A 16779-nucleotide genomic window follows, 5' to 3' on the forward strand; every position below is an offset into this window, starting at 1 on the left:
TCTTCCATCTCTGGTTGGTTTCACTTCAGTGTTTTTTGAAAACAGTTCCTGAAATGGAAATTAATCTGTATTTCATTGGGGATTCTGAAACAACCTTCTGCCCTATGCATTTTAGCACTTCTCCAGATTTTCATAAAATCCATTCCTGTCTCTCTCATTATCAAGGGGTCACTACCTGTAATTTTTATATTGCCAACCAAATTTTCATTCAGAAAATTGCCAGACCTGTAGTAAAGCCTGAGTCATTCTTTAACGTTATTGCACTTGGCTTCCCATCAATTTATTTGTGACAGTTGACTGCTCACCTGAGAGCTGCCATAGCACCGGTTGAGGGAATGCTGCTTTCAGATTCAGATCTGTTCAACCAGTTAGAAAAGCTACAAAAAAAATAACAATCACAGCTTCTGTGAGTTGTTGTGAGGCTTCTCTTAGAACTCCTATTGATAAAAGCTAATTTCTGCCAGGTATTATGAAATCAACAGTTGTTATCATGGCCAAATTCTGCCTTAAATGCTATTTATGGTTAAAGTTAAGAGAAAGTACAGCATTTTTCAGTTGTATCATTAATGGTTGTACTTAAACTAAGTATCAGCCACAGTTGGCCACCAGCCACCTGTATGATTCTTGTTCTTGAATTTGGTACTGATTGAACTGAAAGCAGCATTACTGTTCTGGGCCTTTTTTTGCTTGCTTTACAGATCACTTTTCTGTGTATCCTGATAGTATATTAGTCATGATACTATCAACTAGAAGAATAGAAACATAGAATGGTTTGAGTTGGAAGGGACCTCAAAGACCATCTAGTTCCAACCCTCCTGCTTTGAGCAGGGACGCCTTCCACTAGACCAGGTTGCTCCAAGCCCCATCTAACCTGGCCTTGAACACTTCCAGGGATGGGGCATCGACAACGTCTCTGGGCAGCCTGCTCCAATACTTCACCACCCTCACAATAAAGAATTTTTTCCTAATATCTAATCTAAACCTACTTTCTTTGAGTTTGAAGCCATTCTCGCTGTCCTGTCACTACATGCTCTTGTAAATAGTCTCTCTCTGTCTTACTTGTGGACTCTCTTCTCGTATTGGAGAGCCACAATTAGGTCAGCTCAAAGCCTTCCTCTTCTCCAGGCTGAACAATCCCAGTTCTCTCAATGTTTACTTATAGGAGAGGTCCTTCATCCCTTCAATCAATTTGGTTGCCCTCCTCTGGACTTGCTCCAACAGATCAATGTCCTTCCTGTGCTGGGGACCCCAGAGCTGAATGCAGCACTCCAGATGGGGTCTCACTAGAGCAGAGTAGAGGGACAGAATCCCTTCCCTTGACCTGCGGGCCATGCTGCTTTTAATACAGCCCAAGACACAACTGGCTTTCTGAACTGCAAGTGCACATTGCTGGGTCATGTTCAGCCTCTCATCCACCAGCACTCCCAAGTCCTTCTTGGCAGGGCTGCTCTCAATCTGTTCATCCCCCAGCCTGAATTGAGACTGGGAGTTGCCCCGACCCAGATGCAGCACTTTGCACTTGGTCTTGTTAAACTGCGTGAGGTTCCCATGGGCCCACTTCTCAAGCTTATCCAGATCCCTCTGGATGGCATCCTATCCTTCAGGTACATCAACTGCACCACTCAGCTTGGTGTCATCTGCAAATCTGCTGAGGGTGCACTTGATCCCTTCATCTGTGTCATTAATGAAGATTTTAAGTAACACTGGTCCGAGTACAGATCCCTGAGGGATACCACTTGTCACTGATGTCCATCAGGACTCTGAGCTACTAACCACTACTCTCTGGATGCAACCATCCAACCAATTCCTTATCCATCCAACAGTCCACCCATCAAATCTATCTCTCTTCATGTTGTGGGCAACTGTGTCAAAGGCTTTACAGAAGTTGAGATAAATGGCATCTCTGGTCCTTCCCTTGTCCACTACTGTGGTCATTCCATCATAGAAGGTCAGTGTTGGTACAGACAGACTTGCCCTTGGTGAAGCTGTCCTGGTTTTCTCAAATTACCTTGCTGTTCTCCATGTGCCTTAGCATAGCTTCTAAGAGGATCTGTTCCGTGATCCTCCCGGGCACAGAGGTGTGACAAGTCAGTAGTTCCTATGGTCCTTCTTTCTACACTTTTTAAAGATAGGTACAATATTTCCCTTTTTCCAGTCACACAGACTTCATCTTGCTGCCGTGACTTTTCAAATATCGTGGAGATATGCAACTACATCGGACTCCCTCAGGACTCTGGAATGAATCTCATTGGGTCCTATAGACTTATGTGTGTTCAGATTCCTCAGGTGGTCACAAACCTGACCTTTACTTAGAGCAGGAAGCACTTTGCTCTCCCAGTCCCTATCCTGCTGTCTGTTTACTCAAGAGATGTGGCAAGAGAGGTTGTCATTGAAGACTGAGCCAAAAAAGTTGAGTACCTCAGCCTTCTCCTCATCCATTGTTACCAGTTTTCCAGCATTGTGGGGGTACACTTTCTGTGACCTTCCTTTTCTGGTTAACATAGCTGTAGAAGCCCTTCTTGTTATTCGTGTCCCTTAAGTTCAATTCCAGCTTTGCTTTGGCCTTTCTCACTCCATCCCAACACAACTGAACTTTGTCCCTATGCTCTTCCCAGGTTACCTGTCCTTGTCTCCACTGCCTGCACATTTGTTTCTTTCACTTCTGTTTGACTAACAGTTCCCTACTCAACTGTGCTGACCCCTTGCTTTCCTTGCCCAGTTACTTGCTCCTGGGGATTCCTATCTCCTGTGTTCTGTGGAACACTTCCTTAAAGATCTGACAGCTCTATGTAATATATAATAATAAATATCTAACAATTTATAAATAAGGTATACAGATTACTAATAATATCTAGTCAAATACTATCTTAAAATATAATAATAAGTATAATAATTATGGTTTTTCTTCTTTTACTTTTCAGGTAACTGGAGTTGTGGGCAGAGCAGAGCTTTTATCATCTATTTTTTTCCTAGCTGCTTTTTTGTCATATACAAAATCTAAAGGGCCGGATAATACCATAGGTAAATGATTGACAAATAGATATATAACTTAATTTCTTTATCACTGATAACAAAGCTCTTAAAACTGTAATAGAGGTGTACTGGTTCAGCAAGTGTGTAAAAAACCCCATCAGCCCCAAGATACCCATGTAATACTGCTTTCCTTTTGTTTTTAATTCAAGACTTAGGCATTTCTTCATTAGTTTTGTAACATGTGCAGTAGGGGACTCATGCACTGACTTTTATTATTGCAAGTTAAGTGGAAGTGTGCTGAGGTGCTTCAGATGTTCAATCACAAATAAGCTGCAAAATTTCAGTGTAAGTGAAGGAGGCTTTCCTCCTTTCCAGAGTTAAATTGTCCCTGTGAAAATTCATGAATCCCTATAAAGTATTCCATTTCTAAAAGTGCTCTGGTGATTTAAGAAAGAGAGAGGTTTTTTTTTTCCTTATTATAGCTTAGTCTTTTACCTTTCATTTAGTTCTTTCAATTTAAGAGAGAGAGTTTTAAAATTGATACATATGTATTATTTTCTGTAGAGTGAAACTGGTAATCTTTCCTTTACTAAGAAATTACATACTGAACAAGTTTATAAAACCTGGCATATTCAAACATGAAGAGCCAAACTCTTTACTTTTTAGGTTAATTTACTTTATTGTATGTTTGTGTTTTTTGCATAGAGCATTTTTAGTAATGTCTTCTTTATTTGCAGTGTGGACTCCAATTGCACTGACTGTGTTTCTAGTAGCTGTTGCAACACTGTGTAAAGAACAAGGAATAACAGTGGTTGGAATATGCTGTGTGTATGAAGTATTTATTGCTCAAGGGGTAAGCTGTTGAAAAATAGAGTGGATTTCATCTCAGGAATTCTGTTATGATACATAAAGTACTTTGAAGCATCCTATTTCAGTGCTGATTTTTCTCAGTTTAGGTGAACTCAATACTTCTTTTACATTTTTCAGATTTTTTCCAAGTCAGTTAATGGTTGACATAAACGGTTCATGGTGAGGGAATCAAATGATTTCCAAGTTATCCTTTACATGCCATACAGAGATGTTAGCAAATGTATTCAATAAAGACTTAATAGGTCTTAATGGAAACCTAAGGTTTTAGTTAACTGAAATTTGCAAATACTAACATGTAACAGTCTTGATTAAAGTCTGAGGTGCATAAAGATGGGGGATTATTTGTTTTTAATCCCTCTAGTAAAAACAGAGAACACATTATATACAAATATACTTTATCTTTTTCTAATGAGTAACCAGATATTTTGGAGTAGTCCTATTGAATAAGTAATATTCTTTCAAAATTTGTTGTTAGCTGATAGGTTTCATTTTAAGCATTGATAAGCCTTTAATCGTAAATTTGCTTAAAGAAACAAGTTGTTCCTGCAATTAAATAATTCTTGGATTTTAATAGTTGAAACAAATGCAATTAAAAAATGTATGACTGCATATTAGAAGAAAATTTTGTAGTTTAAGTTAATTATTTGAAGGAATATTTTGTAAAAAATGTGCACCAAGTAAAAGCTGAAAGATTATCTGTTTGGGGGATACATATTCAAGGCCAAAATACCAAAATCACATAGATGTCTTTGTAACTATTGCCTTTACAAGTCTAGTGAATAAACATACAATTTTCAAACTGGGTTTCTAAGGAAATCATCAGTGTGTGACTGGTTTTAAATCCACTCTTCCTTTCTTTTAGTATCTTGAGATCTGATCTCAATTTCGTGAAAGTTTAGTTTGTGTAAGTCAACTAAATAGGAAAGATAGAATCCAAGCTGAGGCTTCTTCTGAATGCACACGTATCACATGAACTTAGAATTTGACCAGTTCTCAGAAACCTCTCAGTTTCTGTAGTTTAGCCAACCAGTGTATGTGTAGCAATAAATCATCTCCAGCAGAAGTTGTGAAGACTTAGAGGTACACAGGGAAGAAATTAAGCCATGTAAAGGGGAATAATGAAAGATCATAATGTTATATAAAATATAACATTATTTAATATATAATATATATAATATAAAATAGAAAGCCAGGGTAATCAGAAAGTGAATAGCATTTCTACCATTTGTAAGGAATTTTGTTTATAGGACAAGTTTTCAGAAGAGCTGATAATTCTAAAAATAGCGATTTTTCTTCTTGACAGTTTATATCATAGCTATGATTCATTTGTTGAAGTCTCCAAAGTTGGTACAATATTTTTGAATCTGTCAGTGCAAAATACAGAGCTCCAGGCATACAGGTTCAACTGTGGTAGTGTTAGCAAGAATACTTGAATAGAGATTATTAGAATGGTGGACTTGGTTTGGGGGTTTGTCATGAAAACACTAAGAAGCTGAATTAAGTAACTCTTGGGAGCAGACATTGAGAGACAACTAAGGAAAAAAAAATTAGGTAGCTCATATTTAAGGGAGTAATGAGTACACTGATTATAAACACTGTTTTGCTTTGCAGTACACCTTGCCAACACTGTTGGATACAGCTGTACAGATTCTTCGAGGGAAGGGCAGTATTCCTTTCTCTATGCTCCAAACACTGTTGAAGCTCATAGTCCTAATGTTCAGTACACTGCTGCTTGTTGTTGTCAGAGTCCAGGTTATCCAGTCTCAACTTCCAGTGTTTACAAGGTAATAGTGTCTCTTATTTACAGATGCCGATAAATAAGATATGACTTAATGAGGTCTGAATAAAATGGCCAAAAATACATCACCTTCAGTGCTATGAACTAATTTTAATGTTGGTAACCAATGTCTGTACAATACTACGTTTTTTGGGAAATTGATGATATATTTCAGCACCTGTTGACAAGAATGTCCAAGGTATTGAGGTATCTGAGCAGGCAGCCTTTTTTAAAAACTTACAGTTGTAAGACTTTGTCCTAGTAATTCGTAAATTTAATGTCTTATTGCTTAGGTATTTTTTATTGTCTCTGTATGTGGACATTTGCTGAATACTTTAAACCTCTTGAGTTTTTCCTCTTCTACATGCAAAATATTTTTTCATTTTAGGTATGTATATGCAGAAAACATGGTTGTCTTCGGATAGACTGCTTGAAGATAAGTGTATATGAATGGCATTAGAACTGAAAAACTAATTTATCCTACGTTTGAGCAATGTAGAAATGCAAGAATCTGTTACTGTCCCTGGAAAAAATAAGACAAACTATTAAAAACATGAACAAGGGCCACTGAACTCAACCTTAGGTGTAAATCATTCTGTTTCTTCAAACTTAAGTTGATTATATCCCAAACCAGTTTCATAAACTTGGAGGCTCTGTCCTGTTCTGCAGTGAATCATTGTACGTGATTCCAAAGTCCCACACCTGACAAATGCAGAAAGATTAGGATATTGTACATGCCTGTAATTGGTAGTTCTAGTTATGAATCTGATGTTTGTCACAAAGTGAATCAAGACTACATCTTTTTTCATTAAAAGCTCCTTTTTCTCCTTTCTTTTGCTTAAGGTTTGATAACCCAGCTGCTGTTAGTCCATCCCCAGCAAGACAGCTGACTTTCAACTACCTCCTCCCTGTAAATGCTTGGCTTCTTCTCAACCCCTCAGAACTATGCTGTGACTGGACAATGGGAACTATTCCTCTTGTGGAGTCTTTGTTAGATGTTAGAAATGTTGCCACCCTGACCTTCTTTTGCTTTCTGGGAGCTTTGATTGTCTTCAGTCTCCGATATCCTGATAATTCCTCCAAGACAGTATTGATGGTATGAATTCAAGTTTTGCTTAAATCTATCAGCCAGTTGTACTGAAAATTTCTAGAAAATTCTTCTTTATTCAAAGAAACATTCCATTTCTGCAGGTTTGGTTTTGTCAGTTTTTTTGTAACTTGGAGGCCAGATATTTTGGAATAATTATTCATGTCTTTTTTTGGACCAGAGATTGGAAAGCTGCTATTTAACAGTGACCCAGGACATAAAGGAAATGGTCATGTCCGCTTCCTTTGCAGTAGATGGATTTCTCTGCCTTTTATTAAACACACTTTTTGATAAGAAGTCTGTAACCAACCTAAGACCTGTAGTTATGCAGTTCTTAAGGTCATTGTTGCTTTAAGTATTCTAGGGTGCTCTTAGCGCACTGTCTAAACACTGATGTTTATTCAGTGGCTGATTTTGGTTTTTGTGTTATTTCTTCACATTTCTTACAGAAACCTAAAACAGACTCTGTTGTAATGTAAAAATAGCTGCTTTAGGCATCATACTGATTGATAAAAATTTTTAAGTGTTATAAAACACAATATCCAAGGTTCTTAGACTGTCTTATTTTTGTATCTGGAACTCTTATTAAAACATTGTTTTGAAATTAATCTTTTGATCCTAGTGATTTGTCATACAGCTGCTCTTTTCTATAGCATAGAAAAGTGCATAATATATTTTTTATTTTATTTATAGCATAGAAAAGTGAATAGACTTGTAAGCCCTTAAATAAGGAGTAGAATCATTTGCAGGTTACTACTTGCCATATTCAGAGATGTCTCCATGTTAAACAGATCTTACTGCTGAAAATAAAAACAGCCAAATATCTACTATCTATGTCTGTTTTTCTGGGATTATTTTTGTAGTTAGTATGTAATTTGTTTCCTGGGTACAGTTTGTCACCGCCTGATCTTGATTACTAATGCCATTTGCATTTCTTTTCTAGGCACTCTGCTTAATAGTGCTACCATTCATTCCTGCATCAAACCTGTTTTTTCCTGTTGGATTCGTAGTAGCAGAACGAGTGTTGTATGTTCCTAGCATGGGATTCTGCATTTTAGTAGCACATGGATGGAGGAAATTATCAAATAAAAGGTAAGGTGGTGTTACCTAAAACTAGTTTAACTCATCTCTTACTTTCACAGAAGATAACCATTTATAACTACAAGATTTCCTATTAGAGCTTTTATCAGTATGAATTTATTACATTATAGCTCTTACTCTGTTTTAAGTTCTTAATGACCGCAGAGTAATGACCAAGAAACCATTCACAGTTATGTGAACAAACAACAACAAGGAAGTTCTTAGGCAACTGGTGGATTATCCTGACAGTGTTATAAAATTTATTTAAAAGGTATACAAATATATCTATATACCCACACAAGTTCATAATATATTTTTTATTTTATATATAAGCATATGTGTATACATAGAAAGAGCCTCAGCCTGCATCAAACCTTTTTAGAATGCAGTGTACCTTATATTACACATTGCTACAGAATAGACTTTACCTATGATCCTAGTAGTATAACCCATCTCTTTTCTGTAAAAGAAAATATTTTCTGTTTAAGTCCTAGACGTTTTTAAGGATTAGGCAAAAAGTATTTCTTAGCCAGATTTAATTTATACTCTATTCTGGTAATTACTGACTGAAGTTTATATAATGTGTGTGCATCAGCAAGTTAAAATATCTTTTGTTGATTAAATTTTCAGATATTCTGTGCTAGGAATGGCTATCAGAGCCATTCAGTATTTGCTAAACTAAAGAATTCTTTGGATAACAATTTCTCCTTACGAAATTCTGCTCTAGAAGCATTTTTTGCACATGCTTTTGTTTTTTCTGGTATCTTCTACATTGATCTGCACAAGCCTCCCACTGACCTGGATGCTTTACCCTTATTACCCTAATGGCATCCTAATGCTAGTTCAGACAAATGGAAAGGCAGCAATTCACAGTCCTGTGTTGTCTGCTATCATAAGAGCTGAGGCCTGGCAGTATCACTTATGCCAACGGGTGCTGCTGAAGCTGACAGCACCTGCATAATGAGAAATTAGTGATACCTTGTGGGAGTGAGGAGAAAGTATTCTCACAAATCCCACTACAAGGCAGTAAAAATAGAAGTGATGTGAAAGAAAGCAAGGAACCAGGAGAAGATGGCTGGGGAGAAAAATCAGGCAGCAGTGTCATTTACTACAAAAATACTGGGGATCAGCACTCTAAAAAGTCTTATGAGAGAGAGAAGGCTCCTTGCTTTAGAAATATGTGGAAAGAAAAAGTTTTCTTGTAAGCCTGATGGGCATATAGATTACTGTATATGCCAGTTCTCATTGATCACTTTGCTAGTGTTTAAGAATTTCTCACTTACAATTTTACAGTTCCACTTCTTTAGTATTTTTAAAACCAGTCATGGTAGTCTAAGTCTGCACAGCATTTTGTATATCTTAAAAAGTGGAGGGAAAAAAAACCTTTCAGTTTTTAGCAAACCCCTGTGAAGTAGGTAGTGGTGTGAACAACCATTGCATAAGTCAAGTATAAGAAATAGCTGTTCATGCTGAACAACTGTATGTCCTCTCGAGAATTACATTTCCTTAAAACAAAATTATAATTGTAGGAAGGCTACTGACTGTTTGACATGTTTTTTCATAATGAAGTTAGAATTCAGAAACAAAATGATCAGCATGTTAAGGCATATTTTTTATATGTTATGTTTAAACTCCAGAAAAATAAACTGCACAAAATCAAGATTATTCCTGACAAGCTTGCCATAAAGGATGACTTCTGCCCCAATTTGCAGCTTTAAAAATAAAATCGCTAGAAAGACATTAAACCTTTCTTCTATTTAGATATTACAGTAGCACTAGGATTATATTTGTTTATGGAAGATTGCATAGTCTCCACTTACCTCTCTCTTAAGATGTATTCTGCAGTGTGGGGAAGATTGGCAATGTGTGCAGTAAAAAACCTGTGTGGAATTGTCTGATATGAAACAAAAGGATGGGATGATATTTTAGTTGCTTTTTTTATTTTTTAAAATTTTGTATAGTGTTTTGGAGAACCTCACATTTTGCCATCATGTTTATTGTTTTAAATTACAGCTAAGTTATAACAGTTGTATAATTTTTGTATATTTTTGTTTACATTCTATCACGTGAATTGCATTTGTTCTTAAGGGAATTACATAGTCATAACAAAAACATCAGGTAAAAACCAAAATTAATTTGAAATTAGGCATTATTTCCTTTCAAACTCTAGAGTGTGCCATTCACAAATGTGATTCTTGGTTTGTTTGCCTCAGCATGAGATATTTAATTAAGATTAGAATTGTTTGTGTGCTTACAACAAATCTTTGTTTTATTTAATAGCGTGCTAAGAAAAATTTCTTGGGTTTGTTTGGCTGCGGTACTATTCACTCATGCCTTAAAAACACTGCACAGGAACTGGGATTGGGAGTCGGAGTACACGTTATTTATGTCAGCTTTAAAGGTACTGTATTGTATTTGGAAAGGATAATGGAAAGTTTGTTGCTGTTATAAAGCTGCAGTAGAGCATGATAAAAATGGAGAAAAATTATGCTTATTTTGGCACATTAATTTCTATGTTGACAGTATTGACATATAATCAGTTGCTTTAGGGAATGCTTTAAAAGCAGTGTCATGCGCACATGGGAATTCTCATGCAAGAAATAGATGGTAATTTTTCTTGTCTGGATCAAAGCAAGATATGTTTCAGTACAAAAATCTGCTAAAAGGTTGATTCATAGAATAATGTCTTTAAAGTTCATATGGCATGATAAGACAGTTTGTAAAAGATCCTGTAACATTTACAATGAATGTTATAATATTTGGTATTTCTAGGGCCAAATAACTAAAATAAATTGATGTTGAGCAACAAGTTGAATGTAATCATTCTGGATATAGTGTTTTGTTATCCTTTACATATAAAAACTTCATGAAATCAGTCATTTGCTGTGCATTTTTATGTTTTAAGACATAGATAAGAAAAAATCAATTGCCATGTAATTTCTGCTTAATACCTTATGCATTGATATCTTTTTTGTGGTTTTAGGTAAATAAGAATAATGCAAAACTATGGAACAATGTGGGGCACGCATTAGAAAATGAAAAGAACTTTGAAAGAGCTCTGCAGTTTTTCATACAGGCCACACAAGTGCAACCAGGTAAAAGCTTTAACTAACTACCATTGAATGTCATCTCTGCACTCCTAGTATTTCAATATGCTTAGCTTAATTAGCATCTTCTCAATGATCTGTTTTTCTTAAACTGAACATCAAACAATGTCATATAATAAATTAATTGGTCGATAGTTTTTGGAAATAATCTAAAAAAGTCCTTCAGAAAAAGCTTCTATCTATAAAAAGATGCAAAACCTTATGATTAAAAACTATTATTTGGATGACATTCTTTTTGAATTAACTTAAACTGTAATTTCTTATGGAGGCTACTTATTACTTCATTTTGTTATTTAAAACTAAGGAGGTATGTAAGAAAGTGAAAAAATCTAGATAACATCAAAGTACATATTTAATCTATTTTACATATTGTTACAAAAGAAGTTCTAGATAGTACTGGACCATCTTTCCTTTTTCCTTTTAGAAGTCTAATAAATAACTTTCAATTTATGTGCCTCTATTATAGCAAGAAATTAAAGATAGATACCTGGAAGTATGATATGACCTCAAACTTTTTACAGTTTCCTGAGTAACTTTATAATCCCTCCTTAGTTCATGGCTAAACTATTAGCTTCATAATTAAGATGAAAAATTATATAGAATTGGATTTTTTTTTTTTTGTGATGGTGGTGGTCTATGCAGAGTACCTGTACTTCACACTACTCTGAAGGCAGAAGTGTTTATTTTCACGATACTCAGTGCATGGAAGTATTTTAGATTTCATTCTTTTCTTTCTTAAGATGATATTGGTGCCCACATGAATGTAGGAAGAACTTACAAGAACCTAAACAAAACTAAAGAAGCTGAAGAATCATATATGATTGCTAAATCATTGATGCCACAGGTCAGTATAACTTTATCTACCACCACAGGAGAGAACCTATATTCATTATACATTTTTTGTATTTTTCCTGTAATTTTGTGTGGCTGTAGTCTTTAAAGTTTGTCAGGGTTTTTTTAAAACTGATCTATGAGAAGAATACAATCATGGCTGTTAAAAAATTCTAATTGAGAATTCTGTTAAAATTGTTTTGATTTGCTTTTTATAATACTGTGTTGTGGGGTTTTTTTCCTGAAATTGAGGATGTAAAAGAAAGCAGCATCTAAAAATGTACACCTACAGTTTCTGGTGACAATAGGTCTATTTTCAATTACAGCTAATACATTGATGGTGACTGAGTTTGAGCCCTCAAGACAAGGCTTAAATACGTTACTGTAGGTTCGAGAAAGTAACCAGAGCAGCAACAAAAAAATTGTTGCCTTAACATGCTTTTATAAACATGTTTTGTTACCTTTACCATTTGTTAAGTTATTTTTATAGCTAGCAAATGTTACTTGTTCAGCTCTTTAGGAGGAAAACAGAGAAGTATTTTGGAGAATGTATGAAGGTAACAAGCTGTGGTTGCAATGAGACTAACAACAAAAATCAGCAGCCCCTTGACTAGAAGCATGGCATTCAGAAGTTTATATTGTGAATCAGTATGAAGACTCTAAATGGATGAAGTATAAACACTACAACCGTTGCAATGTCATAGCATTTTTATCTTGCCTGACTACTTTTCATTTGCTACATCAGTGGGTGGTAAAATCTTACTTAAACACTTACCTTAGGCTGAAGGGTTATTAAAAGGAATGGAAATGTTTGATAGAATGTCAGTTTAGGCATTAGGAAATATTTTTTGTCTGAATAGGGAAAGTTTTGCAAGGTCTGATTGGTTTCTAATGGCTATCTGCATGAGCCCAGTTAGGTAGTAGCAGAGCTTAGTTACCTGATACCTTAAATATGATATAAGTCGTCTGTGTCTTCATACAAATAAAGAATAAAAAATACTCTTGTTTATATTGGGGTATGATTTTCCGGGAAAGAAGAATTGCTTTTTGTAATCATTAAGAACCTGCACACTAATGTTCAGTAGTACCCTAAAACAAATGTGGCAGAGTGAAGAGGAGTTCTATACTGATCGTCTTTCATATTTTTACCCATCTGTGCTTGGTACATATATTCTCTTTGACAGATTATTCCAGGTAAAAAGTATGCAGCAAGAGTTGCTCCTAACCATCTGAATGTTTATATCAATCTTGCAAACTTAATTCGAGCAAACGAATCTCGCCTTGAAGAAGCAGATCAGTTGTATCGACAGGCAATTAGTATGAGGCCGGATTTCAAGCAGGCTTACATCAGCAGGTATATTTTCTAATTTTAGAGATATATATTCTTGAATAAACATTTTCGTATTTACAGTGTTATGGACAGTATTTAGTTCATACAGTTGAATTAGCTGCTGGATTTGCTTCATTTCCAAATGAGATGATGATTTGGGACAATTATCAGTTATTCATTAAAAGCCCTGTTCTTTTAAATTCCTACTTGAAATGCCATGTTTCCACATAGGTTTTGTATTCAAACATTGTATAGCAAGACACTTCCATTAGCTTTCTTTATGAATCTCTAACTGAAATTTCCAATCTCCTAGTTTAGTTTTGAACTGAAAAACTTTTGGTTAGTCTGAATCATGGAACTTTCTTTATGCTTCTTTGTTAAAGATTGTCCTGAAAATGCAAGAATTAACTATTTAGCTGATATTAGTGTACTTTTTAGTTAGGAGTCCCAAATCTTCATTCACGAAGCCTAGCCATGATGAGTTAAGAGTAATGTGAATATGGTTACTGAGGCTTCTGTTCACTATTTAGTTTGTTGTGATCCCACTGGGACTTAGGGTGGTGCAAAATGGCTAAACTATAGCTGCTGCGGTGTAATTAAAGAGCTGAATCAGGAACCCTTGATCACTTTTTTTTGTTTTCCTGCTTATGCATTTGTTGTATACAGACTTCGGAGACCTGAAAGCTTTAGGAATGTTATGTAAATAGGATCTTGTATTGTTTTGTGTTTAAAACAAACAAAATAGAAAAAACACTGTCATCTCACATCTACTGTCTATAGGAAGGCAAACATTTAAAAAAACCTGTCAATTATTTTCATATGGTTTTGAATAAAAGTTGAAAGTTCAATCTGGTTCTTTAACAGGGGAGAATTACTTTTAAAAATGAACAAACCTCTGAAAGCTAAGGAAGCTTACCTTAGAGCTCTAGAACTAGACAGAACCAATGCAGACCTGTGGTACAACTTGGCAATTGTGTACATTGAACTGAAAGATCCAGCGGAAGCTCTGAAGAATTTCAACCGAGCACTAGAACTCAACCCAATGCATAAACTGGCATTATTCAACTCAGCACTGCTAATGCAGGAATCTGGTATGTTAATTGTCCCTTTTATAATTATTGCATATTTGCATTTATAGGATCCATACTATTTAATTTTTTTTTTAATTAACTTTTTTATTTTTGGAAAGGAGAAGTACATAGCATCATCAAAAAAGAAACTGTATATTTATAACAGCTTTGTAATTTGTAGTGTATAGCATTTGTCCAAAGTGTGCATACACCTTAGCTGATCAGCATCTTTAATACAAGTGCTATTTTACAATATAACGTCTTATACATATAAAGAGTAGTGTTACACAAACATCTTCAAAATTGTGCCTATATAATCTTAAAAAATAATATTTAGTAAAATGTGTAATATCTATGTTTTGCATTTATAGTGATTGATTTAAATATTGACTCAGAAATATAGCTGACTTCTGTGGGCTTATGTCTAGCTCCAGAACAGTGAATGAATTTGTAGGTTCCTCTGTGCTACTGCTAATTAAGATAATTCAGTTGGATTTTCATGAGTTTATTTTTTTCGTGAGTGTAGCTTCTAGCTCTGTGGGTAAGGGTAAGTGTGAGCTGTTGCACAGAGTATTTGGCAAGTGAACTGGTAAAATTTGTTTTCCCTCTAAGAAGCAGAGGCCAATTGATAATTTTTCATCTCTTTGCACATTGTAAGTTGAAGACATGCATTGTTCCTTGTCTGTAGAAGCACAGGTTGCTTTAAACAAGCAGAAGCATTAACGGTCTAGTATTCAATTTTTCATACTGAAAAGTTCAACACTGTTTCAGGAGGTTGAAAGAGGGCAGTTGAAAGCAACTCCTGATCCTTCAGTAAGTCTGGGACTGAAATTCTTTACTAAAATATGTTCACTGGCTTATTCAGTAAAATAGTGCAGGCCACAAGCTCATCTAGCCAATCCTGGTATATCGAGATAAAATTGTTTTACTATATCTTTTTCAAACTTTGATGCAAATTAAAATATGGGAGTTACAGATTTTATTGTTTTGAGTTTAGAAGATATTTTAGCCTGGTTACATTAGAAGTCACCCTATGTGATCTCTGTCTAAATTTTTTCAGTCTATCTTTCATAAAATTAGATCTGCTCAAAGTTTGGCTCTGTAAGAGCTGGTTTGTCAGAACTGACATCTGCTCTACATTCCATTTGCTAAACTCTGCATGAAAATAACTTTTTTTAAACTTATAGAGACACCTTTTGTGTCTGTTATACCAAACCTAAATACTATTCAACAGCTAATAGAGTAATGATGCTGATTTTGGCTACAAATCAACTGTACATAGTTTCATTCTGTAAAGAAGGTAGATGTCATTTATTTTTGCTGTTACACAGCAATGATAAAAAATAGCATTTTAAACCCTTTCCCTTTTACAGTTGCATTTTATGTTGTGTAAAGATTAGCCTTTCACAGGCCTGGTCTAAAAGTCCTTCAGAATAAATGTAGAATTAAATGTTTTTTCCATCATTTAGGTGATGCTCGGCTTAGACCTGAAGCTAAACAAAGACTGTTACATTATGTGAAAGAAGAACCCCAGGATGCAAATGGATACTTCAATTTGGGTATGCTGGCAATGGATGATAAAAAAGATATGGAAGCAGAGGCATGGATGAAGAAAGCCATAAGGTTACAGCCAAACTTCCGAAGTGCTTTGTTCAATTTGGCACTGCTTTATTCTCAGACAGCAAAAGAATTGATGGCTTTGCCCGTCTTGGAAGACCTACTGAGATACTACCCTGATCACACCAAAGGGCTGATTTTGAAAGGAGATATCCTTATGAACCAAAAGAAGGATATCGTTGGAGCAAAAATGTGTTTTGAAAAAATTTTGGAATTGGATCCCAACAATGTACAAGGAAAGCATAATCTTTGTGTGGTTTATTTTGAAGAACGAGACTTAATAAAGGCAGAAAAATGTCTGGTTGAAACACTAGCACTGGCACCTCATGAAGAATATATTCAGCGTCATCTAAACATAGTTAGAAGTAAAATTGCATCGCTCGGTGCTATGGAACAGTCATCACTTCCATCAGAGGGAACTGCAGCTGCAGAAGAAAAAAAAAAATCATTTCAGAATTTGAAAGAAGTAAAAAATGAAAAGACAACCACCCAATCAGCAGTTGATAACAATAAAGAACACTCAAAAAATAAGAAACTAACAGAGAAAAACAGTGTGGACAAAGAGACTCCCAAAAAATCTACGAAAGAAATCAAAGACATTGAGAAAAAGAGAGTTGCTGCTTTGAAAAGACTCGAAGAGATTGAACGTATATTAAATGGTGAATAGACTTTATCATGTCACAAAAGAATAAGGGGAGAATACTATTTTTAATTATTGTTTAATTTGTAAGCCAATTGGAAAGTGTTCTCAGTGCTTTGAAAATAGAAATAATGTTGACTGCATATCAGTTATCAAGCAGCAAAAGACATTACAATGCTCTATGTGAGAAAACTGCAACTTTTAAATATGATGGAGGGATGGGTGGGAATCAAAGGATAAAAGGTTGAGAATAATCTTCAATGCAGAACCCTGAAAGTGAGGAAATAGCACTCATAAAAATCATTGGTAGTCAGGGATATTAAGTAATGCTACTTTCAAAGAATCAGGGGAAGAGCTGAATGGAGAATTACCAGGATAAGCCAGACACTGCTTCTTT

General features: G+C 35.2%; 1 protein-coding gene across 5 annotated transcripts in view; it reads left to right on the top strand.

The window, feature by feature from the left end:
- Positions 1-16779, top strand: part of TMTC3 (transmembrane and tetratricopeptide repeat containing 3) — a 57677-nt gene that overhangs the window by 12446 nt on the left and 28452 nt on the right. For 3 of the 5 annotated variants that reach the window (XM_017804431.1, XM_017804434.1, XM_017804433.1), the window contains exons 5-15: positions 2922-3021; positions 3711-3826; positions 5455-5627; positions 6464-6716; positions 7651-7799; positions 10068-10188; positions 10771-10882; positions 11635-11738; positions 12910-13079; positions 13920-14146; positions 15595-16525. In XM_017804431.1, coding sequence (XP_017659920.1) covers positions 2922-3021; positions 3711-3826; positions 5455-5627; positions 6464-6716; positions 7651-7799; positions 10068-10188; positions 10771-10882; positions 11635-11738; positions 12910-13079; positions 13920-14146; positions 15595-16409 — 2340 coding nt within the window. In that variant the 3' untranslated portion in view covers positions 16410-16525. Of the gene's footprint in view, positions 1-2921; positions 3022-3710; positions 3827-5454; positions 5628-6463; positions 6717-7650; positions 7800-10067; positions 10189-10770; positions 10883-11634; positions 11739-12909; positions 13080-13919; positions 14147-15594; positions 16526-16779 lie in introns of those variants that run through there. The other 2 variants (XR_001873059.1, XM_017804435.1) reach the window with 1 other exon arrangement.

This window comes from Lepidothrix coronata, unplaced genomic scaffold, assembly GCF_001604755.1.
Source record: "Lepidothrix coronata isolate B3197 unplaced genomic scaffold, Lepidothrix_coronata-1.0 Scaffold9, whole genome shotgun sequence".
NCBI classification, from domain to species: domain Eukaryota; kingdom Metazoa; phylum Chordata; class Aves; order Passeriformes; family Pipridae; genus Lepidothrix; species Lepidothrix coronata.